At 47.4% G+C, this 25,385-nt stretch overlaps 2 protein-coding genes across 2 annotated transcripts; both read left to right on the top strand.

Moving 5' to 3' along the window:
* The first annotated feature begins 5 nt into the window (after nt 1-5).
* On the top strand, nt 6-6,778 carry LOC104915377 (uncharacterized). The gene is made up of 5 exons (XM_085212530.1): nt 6-991; nt 1,966-2,145; nt 3,175-3,274; nt 5,687-5,817; nt 6,439-6,778. Exons 1-5 carry the CDS (start codon nt 101-103, stop codon nt 6,712-6,714), a joined length of 1,578 nt encoding a protein of 525 aa, XP_085068656.1. The 5' UTR covers nt 6-100; the 3' UTR covers nt 6,715-6,778.
* A 16-nt stretch (nt 6,779-6,794) lies between these two features.
* Nucleotides 6,795-24,476, top strand: DCAF10 (DDB1 and CUL4 associated factor 10). Its single transcript, XM_085214116.1, has 4 exons — nt 6,795-7,217; nt 9,837-10,026; nt 17,729-17,884; nt 20,458-24,476. Exons 1-4 carry the CDS (start codon nt 6,928-6,930, stop codon nt 20,824-20,826), a joined length of 1,005 nt encoding a protein of 334 aa, XP_085070242.1. The 5' UTR covers nt 6,795-6,927; the 3' UTR covers nt 20,827-24,476.
* Nucleotides 24,477-25,385: the final 909 nt, after the last annotated feature.

The following is a 25,385-nucleotide window of genomic DNA, read 5'->3' as shown; positions in this document are numbered from 1 at the left end:
CTCGCAGTCATTAAGGCTGGAGAAGAGCCGTCGCCGAGCCCCTCCTCAGCCTACCCGCCGTGCCAACGCCCTTACCAGGTATCCGGAGAAGCCGTCGTTCATGCGGAGGCACTCGCGGTGGATGGGCGATCCCGGCACCAACTCGGTCAGGCAGAGCCAGAAGGGCCGCTCGGCCCGCCGGTTAGCGCCGTACAGCCGGCGGATCTGCGCGGCCAGCCGGCTCGTCTCCTTCCGACAGAGCGGAGCGCCGCGTCACGGCGGCCCCGGAGCGCAGCGCCCGAGCGCAGCGCCGCGCCGCGGGGCTTCCGTGCGCAGGGAGCGGCGGGCCGGCACTTACCTTGGGCGTCATGCGGTCGGCCACGCCGAGATCCACGCACAGCCGCGGGCCCGCCGCGCGGGCATCCAGGAGCCGTTCCTCCTCCAGGGCCCTGCCGCGCTGCCGGGCGGCTCCTGCGGGGCACAGCGCGGAGGGCAACCCTGCCCTGCCCTGCCCTGCTCAGCCCTGCCCTGCCCGGCCCCGCACGCCGCGCCGCCCCACCTCGGCCCTCGGGTCGCCGCGCTCTGTTCCGCTCCCGCTCCCGCTCCTGCGGCCGCCGCCGCCGCCGCGCCGCCAACACGCGCTCCCAGCGCCTCCGCTTCCGCAGGACGTTCCTCTGCGGAGCGGCACGGTCAGGCTCGGGGACGTTGCCGGCACCGCGGCCGCTCCGGCCCGGCCCGGCCCGGCCCGCCCCGCACGCACCGAGCACGGCGCCTCGCCGGATCCCGTCGGCCCGAGCCGCAGCAGCGCGAGCGCCCCGCGCGCCGCCTCCATCTCCGCTCCCATCTCCGCCGGCGCGGGTCCGGCTGTCGCGCTACCGTCCTCCATCGCCGGCGCGGGGCGGGGCGGGGCGGGGCCGGCTCGGCTCGGCCCCCCGGCTCGGCCCCCAGCTGCGCTCCGCGGCGGCGACGGAGGACGGCCATGAGCGGCTCCCGCCTGCTGCGCGGCCTGCCCGTGAGTAGGGGAACCGACGGACCGGCCGACCGACAGACCGAAAGACCCCGCCGCGGGGCCGTTTCCTCCCTCTGTCCTGCGGCCGTGCCGTGTGTGTGTGTGTATGTGTGCAGCTCTGGGCCGCCTCCCGCGGGCTGTGCTGCAAAGCCCCGGCTCTGCTCGGTGCGCAGGACAAGCCCTCCGGCCCCGCGCCGTCGCCCCGCCGTGCTTTGGTTCGGCTGTGTTGCCTTCCTGCTTAGTGCTTTCACTCTGGGTCGGTTCTGCCCTGCTGCGGTCCCGTTGCGCGCACGGACGCTGACCTCGCTGCGCTCCTTGTTATCCCCGTTACTCATTGACGCTGTGGCAGGACACGGACGTTTCTGGAACGGCCCTGGGCTGGCACCCAACTGCACCCGCAGCTGCGCGGCCAGCAGGGCTCGTAGCCATCAACCACCGCCGCGTGTCTGCACGGACTGCAGGAGGCAGCTCGTGTGAGCACCGAGCCTTTCTTCCCAATGGCTTCGGTGTGACAGTGGTATTCGCTTTACTTCGGTGGCCCGAATCTGGAGCCGCTTCCTCTCCTGCAGGAGGACGACTAGCTTTCTTGGAGTGAGGTGGATCAGAAAAGAAAAAAAAAATAATCCTGAATCCTGTAGTGCTGTCGGCTACTGCAGAAGGACAATTTGTTAGGGTTCAGGTTCAGCGGTGGTGCAGAGTGAAGGCCCGCAATCAGCCAGGACTGCATGGCGCAGCACCCCAGCCCGCCCTCTGACATGGGCATGCAGGGGGCAGACCCAATGTCTGCCCCGTAGCGTAGTGCTAGGCCAGAAGCAAGGCTGGGTTTTCTTTCTCGTGTGGCAGCTGCCCTGCCAGCAGAGCACAGAGGGATGCAGGTGCCCGTAAGTCCTGCCACAGCAGCTGGGAAACGGTCCTCCCCGACCCCCAGGATGATAGATGTCCTTCCACATAACAGACTTTGCTCCCTCCTCTCCCAGCAGCGTCTGCCTCTCCTGGCCTCCGGGGGACTCCTGAGAAGGCCCCACGTGGCTGCCCAGCGCCATGCATACAGCACTACGGATGACAGCTCTGTCAGACCTATTGGGCGATACCCAGTGCCAAATAAGAAGGACATGCCGTATGATATCGTGGAGCTCATGGAGGAAGTGGAAGTGAAGGTAAAAAACTCTCATGCGAAACTTTGTCAGTGACAAACATCCACTGACATACTTTGTCGGAGACCAGTGCTGGGTCACTTAGATACTGTGTCTTAGCTTTGTTGCAGTTGCAGCAATCTCAGGGAAGTTTGCATGAGCAAAAGACAAATACAGTGTAGTGAGGAAGAGTCGGCACAGATTTCAGACGCAGTGAAGGTTCAGAACAGAGTTGTGGATAGGATCAAATCAGCACAGAAGATTTGTGATTCCAAACAGTGCTGCCAAGAGGTTCCTAGACAAACCATTCAGCCATGGATTAAAGGGAAGGAGCCTCCTCATAGTTAATGAGGAATGCATTGGCACTTGTCTGTGCGAGGAGATTGCTGGAGGAGTCTGTCGCACTTGAGCTAGGCTGTCTTTTCAGAACACCTTCCAAACGGCAGCCCATAGGCTGGCAGGGCCTGCGTACAAATGGAGTAATCACAACAAAAGTGGAATTTGCAGAACTGCAGTGGAATCTTGCAGTGCCTGACAATCAGGCACTGAGGGGTGACTGAAATCCTGTACTGGGTGCAACAGCACTGTGCCAGCACACACCTTCAGGGTGTGCTTGTACCTCAGACAGCCGTCTGGCTTGGGTTGACTGTCTCACGTCCCATAAACATGAAAGGAAGAGGAGAGCTCCAGGAACTCTCTGTTGGTCAAAGGGTCGTAGCAGCTGTTGCGCAGAGTTGGTGCAGCAACAGTCTTTCTGTTCAGAAGGGGTTTTGTCATGATGCCTGAGGGCAGTATGACTGGTCATTGCTGGCATGGCTGAAGTGATCGAGGCTGCAAGAAACAGCAGCAATACTTAAATTTAAGGACAATATCATCGCATGATTTTTAGTCATATGTACAAATAGGCTCAAAGCCCAAGGCGACTGGGTCTGTGGGGATTCTCTAGGACTGCTATGCAAACTACTTGTTCTCTAAGCCTAATGTGTGAACGTAGCCTGCTGTGCTCTGTGTTAAGTTGCAACTCTTGACTGGCTTCTCCTTTTCCTTGAACAGACTGGATTTCTGCCCAACGTGTTCAAAGCCATGTCTCACCGACCTGCTGAATTCAGAGCATTTTTTGCTTATTACAATGCCATCATGAACAAAGAGACAGGTAAACCATATACAATCACCCCACTTGCCCTTTCCTCTATGGATGTATAAAATGCTAGAACCAACTTCTCTGACATCCTCAGGTTTATTTCCTCACCATCCCTTATCCCAGCTCACAGCTCATGGTTAAGAAGCAGCCCATGAGAATAACTGAGCTACCTCATTACACTATGCCCTGTGTCACAACAAAGGAAGGACAGGCTGCTTCCTGAGGGAAAGTGGGTCAGGAGCTGAGGGCAGGCGTAGGTATCAGGAATAATGCTGCAGTTTCACACTGCTTGAGCAAAGTGAGTATGGTAGGTCTGCCAGTGGTGAGCATAGTCTGCCAACAGTCCAGCTTTCCTAAGCAAGACCATAGTGTCTAGTCCAAGTTCCACATCAGCATGGTTACACAGCCAGGCACTGCAGCCAGGTAGCTTGGGCTAAGGCTCTAACACTGAGACAGCTCCCTGGGGGAGGGAGGTGTTCCAAAGCTATTGCTCAGGCTTCCTCCAGCTCTTTCTTCATGATAAACCTTACCTGTGAGCTCGTCATGAGCCAGATGCAAAAATCATTAGAGGGTGTGCTTGCTAGGCCCTGACAGGCTCCGCTGTGGATATGATTCCAAATGCAGGTAGTTCTCTGTATCCTGCAGACACACAAAGAAGACTGTACTGCTTCCATATACATAGGCATCTGTACAGCAGGTCTTTAGCAACTGACGGAACTGGGGCTGTTCAGTCTGGGGAAAAGGAGGCTGAGGGGAGACCTTATTGCTCTCTTCCAGTATCTAAAAGGTGCTTACAGCAGAGCAGAGTTGGTCTCTTCTCACTGGTGACAGGACGAGGGGAAATGGCCTCAAGTTGCACCAGGGTAAGTTTAGGTTGGATATCAGGAAACATTTCTTTACCCTTTTAAGAAAGGGTTGTTAAGCACTGCAATGGGCTGCACAGGGAGGTGGTTGAGTCACCATCCCTGAGTGTGTTTAAAATCCGTTTGGATGTGGTGCTCAGGACATGATTTAGCAGAGGGTTGTTAGGGTAGGATGGTTGGGTTGTGGTTGGACATGATGATCTTGAAGGTCTTTTCCAACCTGAGCAATTCTGTGATTCAGGTGGCCTCCAGGCGTCCCTTGAATGTGGAAGTGAGGGAGGTTGCAGCAGTGCATCTGGGGAAGGCTTCATGCAGGGAATGTTGCACAGTGTTCAAGCCTTTGAGAAAACAGTTGAGGACTGCTTGTTCCTCCCTCCTGTGCTGTGGGCACTGAGCAGCTGGTTCTCATCGCTTTTGTTGTAAGGGTCTTACATCAGTACGATCTAGGTTTTGTAAAACAAGCTGCTGAGCAGACTGCTCCTTAACCTTAAGTAGATGAGAACTTGCAGGGAGAATCCTTGTGGACAGCAAAGTGCAACTTTATGTTTCTCTCACTGTGATATGCACAGTTTGTGCATGAAGGTTTCTGCTCTGCTTGCACTGCTGGAGTGAAGCCCAAGCTATACAAGGGTCTTTTTTCTGCTCTCATTCCTGTGCTGCTTTTTTGATTGACTCTGGAGAGTCACATGGAACTACCTGGCATCACACCCTTTTCAGCACTTATCCTGAAGTATCACGGAGTTGCCACTTTCTATAACTGAACTGCCTCGGAGCAGGAAGTTCTCTTTCCCTAAAAGGTTTTAGTAGTATTTTTCACTATCCTATAAGATACTTGTCCTGTGCAAATATTTGCCCTTCAGTGTGAACTGTGATTTCAAAAAATACTGTTTCTAATGATCTGATAAGAAGGCAGAGTATAAGAACTGACATCCAGGTAAGGTAAATTCCTCAGGTGTTGTGGACAGTCTTGTTGTGAAGCTATTTGTGAAAATAACAAAGTACAGCCAGCTTCTCCAGAGATTCTTTGGAGAATCACTGAAAAAGTTGTGATTCATCTGTGTGGTGGTCACTAGAAGTTCTCAGAGACACAGCCCTAGGATGCCTCATTGCTCCTGTATGCTTCCTTCTCTCTGCCTTCAAAAACTGCAATGTTTTCTTGCTTGAAGCGTGATTTTAGAACACTGCAGTCTTCTGTAAATGCAGGTAAACAGACTGCCTGCCACCAGCCACGTGTACACGAGGCATGTACAGAGAATTACGGAGCTTCAGCCTGACAAGCAAGTAATTTTGCTCCTCTGAGTTCTCATGTTGCGTAGAGTTACTATTATCCCAATGTGTCCCTTATCCTAACGAGGTGCCTCCCAAACAGTGATCCAAGTTAACTGATTGTCTAGATGGCCAGAGGATCTGTGGTTGCAGTCTCCTTGCATGCTTTAAGGAACTCTGGCCATAGTGCCTGCTGCCTGTCCCCAGAGACCTGTCTTCCGTGTTGCCCCAGCAGTACTTGCTGCCTGGATGTTTTTGCTAACAGAGCGTGCTAAATCCTTTTCTGTCCCTGTAGGGCGACTCAGCAAAGCGGACAAGGAGCTCATTATTGTGGCCACAAGTGCTGTGAACAGATGTCCCTACTGCGTGGTTGCACACGGGGCACTTCATCGGATATATTCCAAGCAGCCGACACTGGCTGACCAGGTCAGTGTAGCACGGTCCTTTTGGGGAGTAGGGATGATGTTCTCAAACGTATGTGTCTCCTCGCTTCAAGCTGTGACCATTAAGTCTGTGTGGCTCCCAGCGAGAGTAGAGAGAATCACAGCGTCACAGAATTATTAGGGTCGGAAATGGCCACTAAGATCATGGAGTCCAGCTGCCAGCCCATCCCCACCATCCCTCAGTGCCACAGTTCCTGAGCACCTCTGGGGATGATGCTTACTCCAGCACGTCCATGGGCTGCCCTTCTGACTGCTCCTTCGGAGAAGAAGGGCATGAGACTTTTAGACATGAGGAAGAACTTTTTCTCTCAGAGAGTGGTCAGGCACTGGAATGGCTGCCCGGGGAGGTGGTGGAATCGCCATCCCTGGCAGTGCTCAAGAGATGTCTGGAGCTCCTCAGAGCTGCGAGATCTGGTTTAGTAGCTTTTAGCAGTGGTAATGAGAAGACGGCTCGATCTTATAGGTTGTTTCCAACCTTGTGATTCTATGATTCTATAAGAAATTCTCCCTGATGCCCACAGAGGGACTGATGCTGGCATGCCAGGACACTGCCGCCATCCCAGCACGGCGCTCTCCCACTTCACTGTGCTCTGCCTCCTCTCAGGTCGTTGTCAACTGGAAGCTGGCGGACCTGAGCGGCCGGGACCTGGCGATGTTGGAGTTCGCTCTTGCAGTCTGTCGTGCAGATAACATCACGGAGGAGCACTTCCAGAAGCTGGAAGCGCACGGATTTGACCGTGAAGATGCATGGGACATCGCCACCATCGCCGCCTTTTTTGCCATGTCCAATCGCATCGCCCATTTTGTCGATTTGCGCCCCAACAAGGAGTTCTACAACATGGGCCGGACGCCCTACGAGGCGGGCAAGGACTGCGCCTGAGGTTGCATTGTGGCAGCAGTTCCCGCGCGTTGTTCTGAACGTGTATAAAACCGATGAATCCCGACGGCGGCCGCGAGCCTCGTTTCACTTCTCTCGGCCCACGTGCGGTGCGCGCTGCGGCCGGCAGGGGGCACAGCGGCCCGGAAGGGGGCGCGGCGCAGGCGCGGAGGGCGGAGGGAGGCGCGGCCCGGCGGTGCCCGGCCCGGGCGCGAGATGAGTGCGGAGGCCGCCCAAGCGGGGTCCCGCGCCGGCACGGCGGCCCCGGAGCCCGGCAACGGCATGCGGCCGCCCGCCGCCGCCCCCCCGCGGACGGCGCCGGATGGTGGCGGTCTGTTCGGCTGGCTGCGCGGGCGCTGCCTGGGCCGCAGCGCCGCCGTGGACCCGGCGCGGGACAGCTTCCGCGCCATGACCGGGCTGTACGGCTCCATCCAGCCCGCCGACTCCGTGTACCTCAGCACCCGCACGCACGGCGCCGTCTTCAACCTCGAGTACTCTCCGGACGGGTACGGGCCGCGCCCCACTCCCCGATCGCCGCCGGGCCCGGCGTTCCGCGTCTCGCCTTGCGGCGCGGCCTTTGGCTGGGGCAGCTCCTCTGCCGGCTTTCGGGGCGGCTCTGGAACGGAGCTGTCCTGGTCCAGGTTTCGGGGGGCTGCAGCTCCTCCCCTACAGAGACAGGCTGAGGGAGCTGGGCTTGTTCAGCCTGGGGGAAAGAAGCTGCGGGGTGACCTCAGTGCAGCCTGCAGGACCTAAAGGGAGCCTACAGACAGGAGGGGAGTCAGCTCTTGGAAAGGGGAGATAACAGCAGGACAAGGGGAATGGTTTGAAGTTGAGGGAGGGCAGATTTCAGTTGGCTGTCAGGGGGAAGTTGTTTGCTGTGAGAGTGGTGAGGTGCTGGAACAGCTGCCCAGAGAGGCTGTGGATGCCCCGTCCATCCTTGGAGGTGTTCAAGGCCGGGTTGGATGGGGCCCTGGGCAGCCTGGGCTGCTCTGAAATGTGGAGGTTGGTGGTCCTGCATGCGGCAAGGAGGTTGTAGTTTCATCATCCTTGAGGTCCCTTCCAACCCTGGCCGTTATGTGATTCTGTAAGGTTTCTCTGGCGCTGCGGGGGATGGGAGAGGCGCGGCAGCCCAAAAGCTCTGTTCAGGAAAGTCTGTGTAACTGCAGCCTGCCGTGCGGAGCGGTTTCACAGTGGTCTTCCTTGGCAGAAAGGCTTTCTGTCTCACATTGAGCTCAGTGGTGTCCTCGGTCGCACCTGAAATCTGTTACCTCTACTGTAGCTTAACGTCATTTTTCATGCAAGTTTCTGATGTGAGAAGTAGTTCTGCCTTCTTGCTATTCTCTGTGCGCCCGCTGTTTGTGAGGCTGCACTGTGGACTGAGCCACAGATCTTGTCTGAAAATAAGCCCAGCAGTGGCACGGGGATGTCTCCCTTGACTCGGCCTTTTGTTGGCTGGCTGGCACGTTCTCAGCAGGCCACAGGTGATGTTAGGCACAAGATAGCAGGCTGGTGTTGAACCTTGGTTACCTTAAGGTCAGGTGGAACAACTCAGACCTTGTATGGTTTTGTGGTGGTTCGATTTAACTCAGCAGTTGTAGAGCAGTTGCAGACCTTCTCTGACCTTTGGTCACTTGGGATTTCTTTGTAGCCTTCCTCAGCAGAGCTGACTGCAGTGAGCAGAGCTGCCTTCCTGTTCCCTGCTTGTGCTTTTACTGACACTACAAAGCAGTGCTCTGAGCTGAGGACCAGGATTGTACCTGTGAGCTGTTTGTGTGGCACCAGTGAGATCTGCCCCATGAGTCATAACAGTCTGAGTTGTTGCACTGTTGGGGGACCATCTTAGCTTTCCTGGAGGTTGCCTTCACTATTTTAGCAGGGCAGGCTTAACCATCACTGTAGTGATGGTGTATCAGACTTTTTCAGTGCATATAGAGCAAATAAATATTGGTGCTGTAGGACAGACTAGACAGCCTGCCCGAACTGTGAATGGCTGATGTTTTTGATAGCACCAATACAGGCTGGGGGATGAGCTGCTGGAGAGGAGCTCTGCAGAGAGGGACCTGGGCATCCTGGTGGACGACAGGTTGGCCATGAGCCAGCAGTGTGCCCTCGTGGCCAAAAAGGCCAATGGCATTCTGGGGTGCATTAAGAAGAGCGTGTCCAGCAGGTCGAGGGAGGTGATCCTCCCCCTCTACTCTGCCCTGGTAAGGCCTCATCTGGAGTACTGTGTCCAGTTCTGGGCTCCCCAGTACAAAAAAGACAGGGATCTCTTGGAAAGAGTCCAGCGGAGGGCCACAAAGATGGCGAAGGGCCTGGAGCATCTCCCCTATGAAGAAAGGCTGAGTGAACTGGGTCTGTTCAGCCTTGAGAAAAGACGACTGAGAGGGGACCTGATCCAGGTTTATAAATACCTGAGGTGTGGCGGCCATAGTGGTGAGGCCAGTCTCTTTTCAGTGGTACGTGGAGACAGGACGAGGGGAAACGGCCATCAGCTGCAGCACAGGAAGTTTCGCACGAATGTGCGTAAGAACTTCTTCACGGTGAGGTGACGGAGCACTGGAACAGGCTGCCCAGGGAGGTTGTGGAGTCTCCTTCTCTGGAGATATTCAAGTCTCGCCTGGACGCCTACCTGTGCGACCTGGTGTAGGGAACCTGCTTTGGCAGGGTTTGTTTTGATGCAGAATACTGAGAACCAAAACAAAAAAAAACCCATAAAACCATGACAGTTGGTCTCGATGATCTCTAGAGGTACCTTCCAACCCCTACAGTTCTGTGATTCTATGATGTTTCTGGTGCCTGTCTGGGACCTCGGAACTCACTATGAACTTCTTGATGATCTGATGCTACATCTAGACTGGTGCCAGTGCCTTCCTCTTGTTTTTGACCAGTAACAGCACTGCTGTATTTAGAAAACACTTTTTGTCAGAGAGCTCCCTTTTTTTTGTGCATTAGTATCGTGTCTGATTGTGATCCCTCACAATACTCCTGTGATGTGAAGAGAAGCCAAGCTGAGTAATGTTGAAGTTATGTTTCCATGAATCTGGAATCTGGAAGCTTGCTGAGCGTGTGCAGATGTTGTATTCATTCATCAGATGCAAATGTTAATGTTTTGTTCTCCCCTGCAGGTCTGTGCTTACTGTTGCTTGTGAACAGACTGAAGTGCTGCTTTTTGACCCAATATCTTCAAAGCACATCAAAACTCTCTCTGAAGCTCATGAAGATTGTGTAAATAATATCAGGTTGGTGAAAAGGTGGAAAAGATACCGTTTTTCTCTTACTGTAGATGCTTTTCTGGTAGAATCACAGAAGCTTCTGTAATTTACAGAATAAATAATAATAAATAATAATAAGAGCATAGTAAGTTTGCACTGCTTTGGGTAGAGTGGTTTTTTGTAGCTGTTAGGCTGCAGTTTTGTGTCGTTTTCCTTCTGCATTGGAGGCTGCATAAGGCTGGGAAGGGAAGGAGGAGAAATCTGAAAGCAGCGATGGCGGTATGTAATGCTGCCAGGTGTTATTGTTGGTGGAAAAGCTGCAGTTCGTGGTGGGAGAAGGGTGTTGCAGTACTGCTGTCTGACTTAATTGGCGTATGGAGAGCACTAAACACTGAAAACATAGCAAGTAGTGTATGACTTCTGTTTGGAGTGCAGATTCCAAACTGTAGCGAGAGAAGGTGCTTGTATGAAAAAATTGGTATTTTGAATTGTAAGAGTAATTGCCTTAGTTGTGTGGAAATTTCCAAAGTTTGGATGCTTTAAGTACAATTACAACATAGAAGAGCCAGAAAAGTGAAATGGCTTCTGCAGTCTGAGTGAATCTCAGCATTTACGTCATAAATCACATGGATGTTTCTCAGGATGAAGTAGGAAGCAGCAAACACAGGAGTCTGAATTATCTGTCCGTCTGTCATGTGATGTTTTTCCTTTTTAATTCTGTTATTTTTACTTCCTCTTTATCTGAGGATAGTCTTTCACACATGAATTTGTTCTCGAGACAGTTTTATAACCTCGTGAATGACATTGCTGCCTCATTCACTCTACTTCTCAAAGTGAACAAAAAACATTCTGAGCATTTCCCTCCTGCAAAGAGCCGAATGAAATGTGAGGAATTAATGCCTTCACATGTTGTTTAGGCACAGAGATGTTTTTCATAAAGCAGCCATCTTTTTTAATAGAGACTGAAATTTTGCATCAGTTGCATGTCTGTCAGAAAAGCTGAAGTTACCTGGCACAAACAGAAGAGATGGTGAGAACGCGCTTTTCTCTTACGAAAATGCAGCTTTTTTTTCTGTCTTTGTAGAATATTGGCATCCTGTGTTTTCCTGGATGTCTGCATTTGTTGTCATAAACTTAGCTACAAGGAAGCTCACTTTGTTCTGTAAAACTTGGTTAGTGCAGCACTACATATATTCATTTTAACTTTCCTTATAACTGTTGAATTGTCCAGGCTGGAAGAATCATCAAGTCCAGCTGTCAGCCTGACTGCTGAGCCCCTTCTCTAACCTGTCTCTTAGTGCCAGGTCCTCACATCTGAAACGTCGCCAGGGTTAGGGTCTCCACTACTTTCTGGACAGCCCTTTCCAACCCTATAAATGATATTAAGGGGCACCCTGTGCCAGATGCCTTCGTACACGTCAGAACAGGGAAGTATGTACTGATGCTCTTCCATCACCCTTTCCTGTGCTGAGGATGTGCATATAATCACATGAAGTAGATCTGTTTTGTACGTGGATTTGGTCAATTTTTGAGCTGATTTAAGTATAGTTGTTGCCCTTTTCATGTCAGAATTCCAGAAGTGTTCTTCTGGTTATATTTGAGAAGGTTTTGAAGACTTGGTAGACTGAGGCCCTCTGTTTTCTGCTTGTTTTTGTTTTTTAAACACCAGAGACAGTGTACCATTAATCTCCATATACTTTCTCTCTGGCAGTTGGTTTTGTATGCCTGAATCATATGCACCTTCTGTTAAGACTTCATCAATTGAAACGATTTGTATACTTTTTCATTCCAAACTATTTGTAACTCCCTATGTCTTTTCCATTTCTTCTGAAACCTATTTGTGGTGTATAAAACAAGGCTGCATGCAGCTTTCAAGACCAAAGGAAATGGTGGATTTGAACAGTGAAGAGACGTAGTTCATTTCACTCTTTTCTTAAAAGCTGCTGTTTTTTGTTTGTTTTTTTGCTTTTTCCTTGTTACTTGGCATTGAACAGGCATGCTGCTGTTGTGGTTTAACACTGGTAGTAGCCCCGCATCACACAGCTGCTCTCACTCCACCTCAACAGTAGAACAAGGGGAGAAATAAGATGAATAGTTTGTGGGCTGAGATAAGGGGGGGTGAGCTTGCTCACCAATTACTGTCATGGACAAAATAGGTTCAGCACAAGGAGGATATGTTTATTGGCAGTTAATAACAAACTAGAGCAATGAGAACTAAAGGCAAACTAAAACCACCTTCTCTCTGTATCCATTGTCTTCTGTCTACTCCTCAAGCAGGGCAAGGGAATGAGGAATGTGGCTGTGGTCAGCTTCGTCTGTGCTGCTTCTCTGTTGTCACTCTGCCCCTAATCCTTTGCTGTCCTTCCCAAACTGATCCTGCAGGGGCTTCCCAGGAGCTGCAGCCCTCCGAATGCTTCTCCAGTACAGACTGATTCCACAGCTCCATCTCTCAGAGGTGGACTGCTCTGGCACAGTTCTGCTGCAGGCAGCAGCTCCCCCAGATCTCTGCTGGACCACAGGCTCTGCTCTGTGAGCTGCAGCTCCAGCTCAGGATCTGTTCCTGTGCGATCCTCTGTGGGCTGCAGGGAACTTCTGGAACACTTTTGTGTGATAGTTTTTATGTCAGGTGTTAAGGCAGCCTTATATGCTATCTTGATTTGGGGTGATAGCATATGTTCAACTTTATCTGGAGTCAGGATGGTCAGGATAAAGAAATACCACCTGATTGTATTAAGACCTTAATCTGGTAAATGCATTAATCCTGCTAGTGTGACCCAAGTTCATTTCCACTTTCTCATCTTCTTATATGACATTGTGACGAGCCTGTTATCTGTTAGGTGAGCAAGATCTCCAGACCCACGAAATGCAGAATGTTTGGTGTGCTTGGAGCACTGTATGTGGGATACACATTCATTCCTGCATCAGAGTAGAGCAGAACTACTCTTTGATGCATCAGTACTTTGCAAATATCTTGTGTAATACTAAGCACTATGCTTCTGATTCCTGCAGCATCTTAGCAGAATGTTACATTTGTATTGCAATTCAGAATTTATTCTCTAATGCACATCTGCAGTGAAGGAGTCAGGAAATTTGGGTAGCTTGTGTCACGTCTGCAGTTATTTCCAAAGGTGATCTGAAGTTCTCATTCTAAACAGTATTTTTGACATATATACCTGCTTTTTTAATTTGAGAAACACAATTGCATATCTTTAGATTCAAATACACAATTGTATATTGTACTGTGGGTAAAGGAAAATAGGAGCAAAAGCCTCTTCTTTGTTTATCTACCACCTGCAGCAGTCTCCATAAAGTTATGGGATGCAGGAGGCTTACACGGCTCATTCCCCAGGCTCTGCAGTTGGCAGTGAGCAGTGTTCCAAGGCTTTGTGAAGCCAGATGAGCTCTAAAGCAACAGATGTACAAAGAAGGACTGAAATTGTGTTAAGATTCTTGGGAAATAAGCAAATAATGGCTGTGTTTAGGTTTTAATCTCGTAATATCCAACATAGCAGTACTGTATGTAGTGTAAACCACACGATAAGGAAAAGAAGAACGTAGGACAGTTAATCAAGTCAATTAGTTCTCTCAGAAAAGAACTGTTAAACACCCCATGTAAAACATTAGGACCAGTGTTCCAGCATATTCAGGGCAGGAGCGTGGTTTGTCTCAGCAGTCTGCACAAAGTTGTAGTCGTATCACAGATAAGTTGGAAAGGGTGTCTGGAGATCATCTGATCCAGACAAGAAATGAATTGAAAAACAGAGTATTAGGTTCATTTTTGATTCATTCACCAGCACACTGGGGTGATGACCCCGGCTCCCTGTGCAGCTCAGAGAGGCCACTTTTGAAAATGATAACCAGCTTCTGTCACAAGCCCTGTGGTGAGTGCTGTGCTCTGCCTGCTGTTGTGAAATCAGGATCTTACAAGAATTTCAGTCTGCGCTGGGACACCTAGCTGCAGGGAGAGTGATCGCCTGCGTAAGGGATAGTGCGATCCAGGGGTTGTAACGCTGCAGTGGCCGTGCAAATTGCGCGCCTGATGCGATGTGCGTACTTTCGTGCGACCCTGGCCGGACGTTCAACTCCTGGGTGTGTCTACACCTGAGACAGAGCGCTTCAGATAGTAGCACATGGTGTCGCCTTTGCGGCTGGGCTTTCGCTTGGGCTGGAGACGTCTTCCGGTTTGTTAGTTCCCCTCAGGTGAGTGCTCTGGGGCTGCGGTACTAGTCATGGGCATAGCAAGGATCAGTCTGTCGCATGGATTTTGAAGTGAGGCGATTATTAAATTTTAAGGAGGTTGCCAGTTGCGGCTTGTGCTATCTGTAACTTACAATGTGTTGAAGTAGGCTTTGAAAGGTTGTCATATCCTTAGTCAATGGCGTAATTGTTCGTAGTCTCTGGTGATGGAGGCCAACTGCAGGAAGCGTACTGCGCTGCGTGAGGTTACACAATGTCTGAAAAGGCTTTGTTAATGAGTATGTACCTAGTGCACTGATTGTACACTGAGTAGTTCTGATGCTTTCTGATGTAAATATCTGCCTGTATTCTGTCGCTCCGTTTAGCTGATGTGCTAGCAAACTTTGAAAATAAACAGTGACGATGTTCCTGACTGCCTGTTGTGGTGGACGTTTAGCACCAGGATGTTAGGCAAAGTGAGGTGGTGTTAACTGTTCTTAGGGGCTAGCTTGATGTCTTGGGGTCGTCTATAGACTCATTCCTGAGTGCAGATTTTTAGAAGAGGGAACTCTCCTGTTCCATGGCTTTCTGCATAACTGTCTAGTGGACATTGACTTGATTAGTTCACGTAATCTGCTGGTCTAACTTGGTTGATTGAGTTGGCAATCTAGTTTCTGGAGGCTAGTATTTTACAGGGCAGAGCTTAACCTTCAACTGTAGTGATGGGTATCAGCTTGTTGTGCTATGTAGCAAATTGTTAATGTGTTAACAGACTCCCATTTGTAGTGATGTTTTATAGCCAAAGTGGGATATGCTTAGAATGATGTCTCGATCTGGACTAGTCATTGATTAGACATTGCCAAGTGGCATTGCATAAAGCGACTTGTACATCTGGATGAAAGAAGGGTCCTAGGTGAGGAGGAACTCTTCCTAACTACTGGTAAGCAATGGAATCAAAAAAGTGTGTCCGATAAAAATCAGGAATGTTTTCCTCTGACAAGATTCCTAGTAATTGGCCAAAGTGGAGGCTGGAAATTTCCCTATTAAAGAAAGGGTGTGAACTGGTTTTCACCTTGGAAAGAGATCTAGCGTGATCTATCGAGTAATATCAAGGTGTGAGCCAAGTTAGCCAAGCACGTTAAGAGTACTGAGAGAAGGGATTATGATCCAACTACACATGGATACTTTTTTTCCATTACTGTAAGAACTAAGGTTGGTCCGGACATGAAAATTGCCAATGGAGGTTGATGATTTTCAAGAGAATTCAAAGTTTTGACCTACTTCAAATGTGATAACCACTTATGGTTTTTTTTTGTGCAGAAATTGGAATCAATCAAAAAAAACTGTAAACTACAGTTGGTCTGATGACTTTGGTAGTCTTCCTCAGTTTGTATCATGATGTTTTGACTGCAAGACCTGGAAACGGATAATATTTAATTGCTAATCTAAATGTCAGTGCTCCTTATTTTTGACTAGAACGCTGTATTTAGAAATTCACTTTTTGCAGAGAGTCTTTTTTTGTGCATGGAGCTGTCTGTTAGATTTAAAATCTTACTCGTGATGTGGAAGAATATGAATTGAGTTGTTATGATTGGATCTGGAACCCTGCTTAGGGTTCAGGTTGATTATTATCAGATAATTAATTTTTCAATAATTCGTGCTATGTGTTTGAAATGAAGGTGCTTTTGACTGAAATTTAAAAGCTATACTCTCTCTGAAGTTGAAAGTCTTTGAGTAAAGAGATAGTAACAGGTAAAAGTGAAAGATGACTTTTATATCACTTGAATGCTTTCTGAAACACAAAGTTGTTAATTCAAAAAAAAATAAATAAATAAAGCAAGTAAGTGAAACTGTTTTAGAGTAAGGTTTTTGTACTGTTAGCTCAGTTTTGTGTCATTTCGTTCTGCATTGGAGCTATAAGGGAAGAGTAGAGGAAATTGTAAAGGATGGCGGATGTAATGCTGCGAGTGTTTTGTTGGTAAAAGCTGAGTTGGTTGGGATGGTTTAGTGTTTCTGATTAATTGGGTATAGAGAGCACTAAATGGAAACATGAAGTTTTATGACTTTGTTTGTCGATTCACAAATGAGGGAAGGTGCATTTAATGAAAAATTGTTTGAATTTAAGTAAATGCTTAGTTCTGGGGAAATTTCCAAGTTTGGAATGATAGAATTAAACAGAAGGCAAAAAGGAAGCTTTACAGTCTATAATCTAGATTTGACGTCATAAATGCATGGAATTTAGGATGAAGTAGTGCAAAAAGAAACATTTGTCCGATAAAGGATGTTTTCGTTTTAAATTATTTAGAGTACTTTCTATCATAGGATAGTCTTTCAAAATATTTTCGAAAGTTTTTAACCGCTGAATGGTACTTAATTGTACTCATTCACTATTTCAAATGAACAAAAAATTGCATTTCCTCAAAAGACGAATGAAATGAGGATTAAGCCATTTGTTTAGGCAGAGATGTTTTCATAAAGCAACCTTTTTGTATGAGAGGAAATTTTGCATCAGTTGATGTCTTCAGAAACTGAAGTTACCTGTCAAACAGAAGAGATGGTGGACGCGCATTTCTTACGAAATCAGTGTTTTTTCTGTCTTTGTAGGATTTTCCGCTGATGGGACATCCTGAGTTTTTCCGGATTGATTTGTTGCATAAACTAGTACAAGGAAGCTACTTTGTTCTGTAAAATTGGTTAGTGCAGCACTTACATTTATTTTAAACTTTCTTATAACTTTAATTGTCCAGGCTGTGAAGAACATCAAGTCCAGCTGTCAGCCTGCTGCTGAGCCCTTTTCTAAACCTGTCCTTGTGCCAGTCTCAATCTGAACGTCCAGGGTTAGGTCTCCACTACTTTCTGGAACAGCCCTTTCCAACCCTAATAATGATTTAGGGGCACCCTTCAGATCGTTTACACGTAGAACATGGAAGTATGTAACTTCAGTTACTTATGGTTGTGAGTTGTTCGAACATGTATGAAAGAAGAGAGCTTATCTGGACCCCAAGGCAGGAGTTACCTGTGAAAATCTCTTTATGGCAGGCATGGGGAAGGAGGCAAGATATGCACAGCTGAGCAGGCTTAGCAGAATTTGAAGAGGCCATTTTACAAGTTTGAAAACTGGTAGCTCTTAGAAAAGAGGGCGTTCAGGATTTTCTTTAAATGATGTATTTGTGTGGAAGTTAGCCCTAACTTCACAGCATGGGATGATTTAACACAGATCCTGGAAGGTAAATTTCAAAAAGGGAGCTAGTAGGACTCAGAGCTGAGCACACTGGTATTAACTTCAGTTATGAGTATAATCTCTCCTTCATCTGCATTTCATAAAGCTGCAGTCTTTGCCAGCAGTCAGACAAGGCTGACGTGCCCTTCACCTCATTTCAACAATAGACTGAAGCAAGAGGTGAAACAATGTTTAGGCACTGGAATGGGCTGCCCAGGGAGGTGGTGGAGTCACAGACCCTGGAGGTGTTGAAGGAACGTTTGGATGTTGCGTTGAGGGACATGGATTAGTGGAAAATGTTTGTTGATGGGTGGATGGTTGGACTGGGTGATCTTGTGGGTCTTTTCCAACCTTGGTGATTCTATGATTCTATGAACGTACAGAGTTCCTTTAGACTCACAGTTGACTTCCCTTCCTAGGTGGATCACCTAGAAATAGTTTGGAGGTCTTAACACCAGAAGTTCCTGGTGAGAGAGACCGAGGCAACTGCATTACATCCCTACAGCTACATCCGAAAGGGTGGGCTACCCTTCTTCGGTGCTCAAGTAATACAGATGACCAGGAGGTAAAACAAAAGGTTTTGAGCAGATACTTGTGAGTAAGCTGTATCAGCTGTACAACTGTATGGAAAAACCTGACTTTGGCATAAACTTGCGTTTGAATAAAGAAGTTCAATTGTAGGCAGAGATTAATAGTTTTCAAACCAGGATTATGAAATATTTTTCTGCTTTGAAGAGTTCTTGTACAAGACTCTGTGTCCTTTATTCCTTTTGCCAAGCTTTAATGGAATACTTTTTATAGTGTACAGCTTGGTTAAATGCTTTCAAACAATTCATGGCCTCTCAAGTGTATGACTTAAAAATATGTACCTGCCAAAATGTAGGAGAAAAGAACTTGGAAAAAAACAGAAGATTACACAGTTGTACAGTGGTGGGCATAGTCTAAGTAGAGCAGAGAAGCTCCTTTGAATTATTTAAATGCATAACCATCAATGTCACCCGGTTAAAGATCTGCTGTGCTGACAAATGCTTTCTAGTGCCTATGAAAAACTTCTAGAGCATATTTTGCATTTGCTTAAAACTCCCACACTGTAGGTTTGAACCCTATTAACAACAGTGATATTTAATGTAATTTTTTAAGAAGTGATCTCAACTTTCCTCTTAAAAACTGTGGTGTGGGCATGTTGTGCAGCAGAGCAGGAGATCCACCAAAATTGTGCAGATGGTGTCAGTTACAGGTGACTGCATGCAGAGGGGCACTGAGGGACCCTTTGCCTCCTGGACAGTCCAAGAAGTTTTTTTTTTTTTTTTTCTACCAAGTGCCTGCATTCGAGATAAGAGGAGGCATGGATAAGCTGGAGGACTGCTACCTGTCCTTGCTTTTTTGGGTAGAGTCACATGAGGCTGCATCATGGAGACTGCAAAATGTTTTTAACATTTATCATAGACTTTATGTCCCTGGAGTAGCTGGCTGATGAGCTCTGGGTACCACAAAAGTAATGCCCCCTATTTACCTTCATGGGAACCACAGCAGCTACTCAAAGCACAATTTCATAGAGCAAATTTTCAGCTGCAAAACACTATTTTTCATCAGAGTCACCATGATTAGCTGTGTGTTTTTTGCCAGCAATGAGCAAGAGCCTGCATGCCTCCGTTGTACACATCTGCATGGGCAGAGGTGACCCACTGTTGCCTCTGCTGAAATGCACCACCCCGTGCCTCGCTGTGCTCACATCCACTTTCTGCTCTCCATAAACTTTCAGCAAGCATTGGCGAATGCCACTGGCTGCCATTTTTGTCTGCAAGGAGGAATTAAATTGCACACCTCATTGTGGTCTCCCAGTACTTGAGATTCCACTGGGCAGTCATCTCGTCATCATCTATTTCTCCGAAGTTTATTTCAGTATTATTATTCAATAGTTCTGCAGATCTCCTGTTTAGCCTGCCAAGATGCAGATTTTATATATGTACTTTTTCAAAATTACAAATAATTCTTTAAATACCTATTAAACACGTGCGTAAGAAGTTCAGTCAATCTGATAGATGACGTGAATTTTTTATTTATTTATCTTATTTTGGAAAGAAGCCTCACTTTGTACTAGCAGCCTACAGGGGTGTAGAGGACTGAGTTGGAAGCATAGGAGACTTGTTTGAAATTTCAGTACTGATTCAGTAAACTCACCATCAAACCACTGTGCGTTGTAGAATTTTCTGACAATGCAATTGATTGACCCAGTTAAAACATGCTGGAGTCCCAGAGTCTGCCTTACTCTTCTTTGTTAATATTAATTTGCATTGTTCCCTTTGTCTTTACTTCAAGAGAGGACAGTGAACAAAACAAAGAACAGATCTTCTGTCTTGCTGTGGAGAATTCAGATTCAGACGCGGTGTGAATTTAGTTGGTAAATGGAGTGGATTTTGCATTTGGTTTGAGATTAAATAATCAGATTAAGCATTAAAATCCCCGCTTGCCTCACAGGTAACAAGGATATAGGTCTGATAATAGCGTTTCTTATAAAGCTATTTCTGTCTTGTTTCAAGACTTTCCTCCTTTTGCAGTCAGGGGCATAACATGTCAAAAGGCCATTCTAAATTGCACAGGGCTGAATTCTGCTTTTTTATAGATTTCATTGGAATGTTCTACTACATTAGAGCAAACTCTTGTCAGGAGGAGCAGGCTTTGTTCTTTCCAGGTGAAAAAGATTGTATTTTGACACTAAAACAGAAGAAGTTTTGATGCTGAACATCTGCTTTACGTAAATTGTTCAAAGGGAAGAACTGGCACAGGTTGCCCAGTGATGCTGTGGATGCCCCATCCCTGGAGGCATTCAGAGCTGGGCTGGATGGGGCAGTGAACAACCTGGTTTAGAGGGAGGTGTCCCTGCCTGCAGCAGGGGGTTGGAACTGGGTGATCTTTAAGGTCCCTTCCAACCCAAACCACTCTATGACTCTGTGACAAGAAGATGCCAAACAGCCTGCCCGGTTCTCAGCGTCTCGTAGTAAGTGCTTGTGGAGGAGTAGATAAGCAGGAGTGTTGGTCACTGCTCTGTCAGGTGCTTAAATGCAGCTGAGGTGAACGTGCGTTTGCAGTGCTTTACTGTCTTTCCGTGTTCCTTTCTCTCTCTCTCTCTCCCTTCAGTGGACTTGTGTCTACGAGTTCCAGGAAGGTGCCCCCGTGCGCCCAGTCTCGCCTCGCTGCTCCCTGCGATTGACTCACTGCATTGAAGAAGCCAACGTTGGCCGGGGTTACATCAAAGAGCTTTGCTTCAGTCCTGACGGCCGGATGATTTCATCCCCACACGGCTTTGGGATCCGCTTGCTGGGGTTTGACGCACACTGCAGCGAACTCGTTGACTGCTTGCCCAAAGAAGCTGGTCCCTTGAAAGAAATCCGTTCCCTGTATTCTCACAATGATGTGGTACTGACAACAAAGTTCTCTCCAACCCACTGTCAGATTGCCTCGGGGTGCCTTAGCGGACGCGTTTCTTTGTATCAGCCAAAGTTCTAGGCGCATTGTACATCAGCAGGACCTTCAAATGTTTGTGTTCTAACTACTTCAGCTTAGTTGAAGTGTGTTCTTTTGGAAATCCCGTAAATCCAGATGAGATCATAGTTTATGTGGTCTCGGTTACGTAATAATGATGTGAGTTCCTGGTGCAGCACTGTATGTGTTCTCATACTGCATCTGCAAGTCAGGCTCCATGCGTTGTGTTTTCAGCCTTATAGGCAAACCTCAGCTGCTTCTGACCCTGTGCCATCAAGTCATCGTTCTGTTTGGTTTTGTACTGTAGTACTTGCTGGTAATTTTCTTCAGCATGACTTGAAGTGGGCTGTCTGCAAGAAACATAGATGGGATGCAGGTAGGAGCTCAGCCACAACTCACCCAGGCTTCCCTGGTGCAGCACCTCTCTGTTCCAGAGGACCTCTCCCTTGCTGAAGCTGCCATACAGTGATCGTTAAATATTGAGCAGGTTTTGTGTGTGCTAGATTAGTTGGCACAAAAACACAGAAATTGTTTTGCATTAATTTGTTGGGTTTTTTTTTTTTTTGTGTGGTTGGCTAGAAAGTCAGTCAGCTTTCTGTAATGTTTTGCTGTACTAAAAAAAATCTTTGTAGACTGCTTTTCCTTAATTACGTATCTGGAGTTATTGGTAGAAGGAAGAGGCTCCCAGGTAACAGCAATTAGGTGACAGCCCCAGGATGCACCAGGGGAGGTTCGAGTTGGGTGTAAGGAAAAACAACTTCTCCAGAAGAGTGGTTGAGTGTTGGAACAGGCAATGGCCCAGGGAGGTCACCTGGGGGATGGTTGGGGTCACCATCCCTGGGGGTGTGCAGGAGCTGTGGCACTAAGGAACACGGTCAGTGTGCATGGCAGGGGTGGGCTGGGCTTGGGATCTTAGTGGTCTTTTCCAAACATAAGGATTGTATGGTTGTATGGATTAAGACACGGCTGCATTTTTTCCTCAGAAGTGAATCAGAAATGCCTAGAGTAGGGCAACAGGAGCTGAATAGGTAAAACTCTTCTGTTGCATCCGCTGCACATGAACCTTAGGGAATGTTTCTTACAGTGTGTATGATTAACTGGCAACTTTTAGTCCTCAGCCAGTAGGATTTCTTTTGTGGGAAGCTTTCCACATCAGTTACATAAACCTTCATCCTGTGTTGGAGAATGAGCAGTGCAGAATTTTTGCTTAAGGCCATTAGGTCTTCTGACTGCTCTGCACCTCATGTTATAGCAGGAGTTCACCTTGGGAGTGTTTGTAGTACAACTAGATAAGTATTCACAAGTCTAGTCAGTTTGGATGTGGATTAGAACCATTCCTGTCTAAAGTAAGATCTGTGTGGATTTAACTGGGGTAATCATAAAATATGAAATGTGATTTAAGGGTGAACATTGGCACACTAAGTATGAATGCCAAGTTTTAACCCTTAGGTTCATCACAGGCAAAGGGTGGGGATGGGACGTCCCCATGGGCTGGCACGGGCTGCTCAAACACACTCCGGAGGCCCCATCTCTGGAGGTCCTCGGGGCAGCCTGCTCCTGTGGGAAGCGTCCCTGCCCACAGCGTGGTGCTGGGGCTGGGTGATCCTTAAGGCTGTGTGCTACAACTTTAAATTTTAGGTGAATTTTTGTTTAAAAAAAAAAAGAGCCAGAAAAAAACTCTTCAGTAATGGGTGTTTGATAATCTGAGGATGGTTAGTTACCTCCTGCATTGGGTTTTCAGTAGCTCTAAAGGCTGGGCTGCTGAAGGACTGCCTTCAAATAACTTAATGTACGCTACTGACAACTCCCATCAAATTCTCATCTCAGCTGGAGGAGGAGAGTACCCTTAACCTGATGTGCAGCAGCCCGTAGTCTTCTCAGACAGCAAAGCATTAGAACATTTTCAGACCTCCTGGGCTACTCCCTTGTTGCTGAGACTGCTGCCTTGAGCTCAGAAGAGCACGGATGAAGTGGCAGATGAGGACATGCCTTGTTTTCCAGAGCAGAGCATCAGCCTTGGTTTCAAACAGCTGTCACTTTAGAATGCTTTTGGAGCTGTGTGTGAGGAGCACAGTTCTCCAGAAGGATGCTGTTTGTGTGTGCAGCTGAACTCTGGCATAACTAACTTCCCATTTATTTGTGGTAAGTTTTAGCGAGAACTGGGAGATTGCAGTTATTTGACTATCTTTTTCAGTGGTACTTGGAAGTTTTCAGTCAAATCTAACATATTTCACCTGTGAGTTTCAGAAAGCACTTGTAGAAACACCATTAAATGATTTATGACTGGGATTCTTTGCTGTTTCATCTCGGTGGAAGGAATGGTATTCAGTCTGAATCATTACACTGTGAAGAAATCTGTTGCTGAGCTTTTCGATTCTCTCTAATTAGCCAAAAAAAGTTACCATGTTGAAAAAGACAAATCCCTAGCCTTGCACCCTTAAAATTCTGAGGGTCCCAGCTACATAAACCTGCCTGTCTCAAATATAGGAAATTGTTTTATTTGATGTATTAAAGTCTGCACTAAGAGCAAAGTACAGCAGTGGCTTCAAACGTGTTTACCTTTGACCTCCCAAGCGTTACAAGGCTTGATAGATTTTGCAGTTTTTCTGATCAGGATGGAGCTCCTTGATTGTAAAGCATGCAGATACGTCTTTTAAATGCATGGTTTCGTATTTATTGATTTCCACAGTGAAGTAATTCCCTCATTCACAGTACAGCTGCTCAGCAGAAGCAGATAGGCTGCGTCATCGAGGTCTCTGTGTGGCACTGTCAGCTCACAGCAGTGCGTATGGAACCAAACCAGTGTCTGAAGGTAGCTCTCCTTTTGTAATAGTCCAGTGACTGTCTGTTGTAGGAGTAAATGCATTTCCCACCTGTTCCATGGGAGGTTAGTCTTTGCATCGTTGTAGCTCTGTTACGCATTTGTAGGAAAGGAAAAAGAAACCTTTAACGGGACTACGAAACGACACCCATGTCTGTGTACTTTTCCTGTGTGTGTATTTCAGTATATCTGCATCCACTGGGCGTCGTCGGTCCAACAGGGGTAGTTCAGGGAAAAACATAACCTCCATCAGAATTACTGGGGATAAAGCACAGTGATACTGACACACATCTGTTTGCACTCTTTGAGACTTGGTAAGGACAATTTGCCTACCACCAGAATTGGAATGTAAACATCAAGTTTTTTGTGTTTTTTTTTTGTTGTTGTTGTTGTTGCTATTGTTGTTAATTTGGGCAACACTGATGTGCAGCAGGTCCCAACACCACGAAACATGGACCTACTGCTCCATAACTTGCCCTCTTGAAAGCTTTTAAGAATTCTAGTTTACAAGATTCTAAGAAGTAGGAGTAAAAGAAGGTTGAGAACCCTAATATTTTTGTTCTGCAAAAGAAAGAAACTTCTAATTTCCTGATCTTGGTCAATGGTGCATTTTCTTATGCACTAGGTATCTTCGTTTAAGCGTAAAGTTTTTAATACTAGAACAAATTGTGCATGTAAATATTTTGAAATACCTGAGATTTCATAGTATGAAGTGTAGCTTTTTCATACAATATAAAAGTATCAGAACTGCTCTGAATATATTGTACTTACAGCCGTACAGTAACTTACTATTTGTGGAACGTTTTCCCTGCTTGCATAATAAATTAAACATTTAATAACTCAGCAAATTAAACTCTAATGTATTTGTCTTACACTGACCTGTGTTCTGTAACACTCACTGCTTCTTGCCTATTCACTGGAACTGAGGGGGAAGGAGCCACACTTCTGCATCTGTGTGTTCCCTCTGGTGTTGGTTTAGCTTGAGCACAGGTGTAGGATGGAACGTCTCCTTCCAAGAGCCTAGAAAGCCATGCCTGGGTGCAGCTGCAACAATTATAGTTGGTAATTACACAGAATGGCTTGAGTTGGATGGGACCTCACAGCCCAAGCAGTTTCATAGATTCAGAGCAGTATGGGTTGGAAAGGACCTGAAGAGATCATCTAGTTCCAGCCGCCCTAATTAACTGCACGTGGAATCGCTGACAGCTGGTGATGGTTGGAGATGAGCTCTCCTGGCCTCCAGAAGCAGCCTTTAAGTCACATACCATTTCTATTCCTGAATCTCAGCGTGGCATAGTTAGTCCTGGTTGTAATCATTTAAGTAACAGTGGAAAACAGCCTTGAACCCAGCCTGAAGTAGCTGAAGCAACACAGCTGGCTCTGTGCTGTCTGCCAGGATGGCAACACAGCCTGCTCGGTGCACTATGTTTCCCACATCACCTTCAGTGTGTGTAGCCTGTGCTGTGACAAAGCTCTCCCTCTTTACTCCATACCAGTCTGTTCTTTAACAAGTAAAAGATCTGTAATTTGTTAAACAATTACTGTCACTGTGCTGTAAAACTAACTGTAGTTACAAAGGAAAACAATGGAAAGGAACAATGCTCTATCATGACATACATACACTCTTCTCCATCTAACTTCTGCACAAGCAGGCAGCAACAGATAAGGATTGCAACTGTTACTTTCCCAACTGTAATGAACACCATCCATTGGTGACAGCTTAGGTCCAACTGTAAACTCTTCCAATTATGTCTTCCACAGG

This window comes from Meleagris gallopavo, chromosome Z, assembly GCF_905368555.1.
Source record: "Meleagris gallopavo chromosome Z, MGAL_WU_HG_1.1, whole genome shotgun sequence".
In the NCBI taxonomy this organism is placed as follows: domain Eukaryota; kingdom Metazoa; phylum Chordata; class Aves; order Galliformes; family Phasianidae; genus Meleagris; species Meleagris gallopavo.
Note: the sequence above shows the minus strand (reverse complement) of the source record. Positions and strands in the feature narration are given on the sequence as shown.

Bases quoted from the DNA above. Each gene is read 5' to 3' on its own strand.
- LOC104915377 (XM_085212530.1), top strand. From the start codon at position 101: ATGCGGAGGCACTCGCGGTGGATGGGCGATCCCGGCACCAACTCGGTC. The intron at 992-1,965 runs GTGAGTAGGGGA...CTCCTCTCCCAG, and splicing joins GCCTGCTGCGCGGCCTGCCC to CAGCGTCTGCCTCTCCTGGC. The intron at 2,146-3,174 runs GTAAAAAACTCT...TTCCTTGAACAG, and splicing joins TGGAGGAAGTGGAAGTGAAG to ACTGGATTTCTGCCCAACGT.
- DCAF10 (XM_085214116.1), top strand. From the start codon at position 6,928: ATGAGTGCGGAGGCCGCCCAAGCGGGGTCCCGCGCCGGCACGGCGGCC. The intron at 10,027-17,728 runs TAATTTACAGAA...CACAGTTGACTT, and splicing joins TAGAATCACAGAAGCTTCTG to CCCTTCCTAGGTGGATCACC. The intron at 17,885-20,457 runs GTAAAACAAAAG...CTCTCCCTTCAG, and splicing joins GTAATACAGATGACCAGGAG to TGGACTTGTGTCTACGAGTT.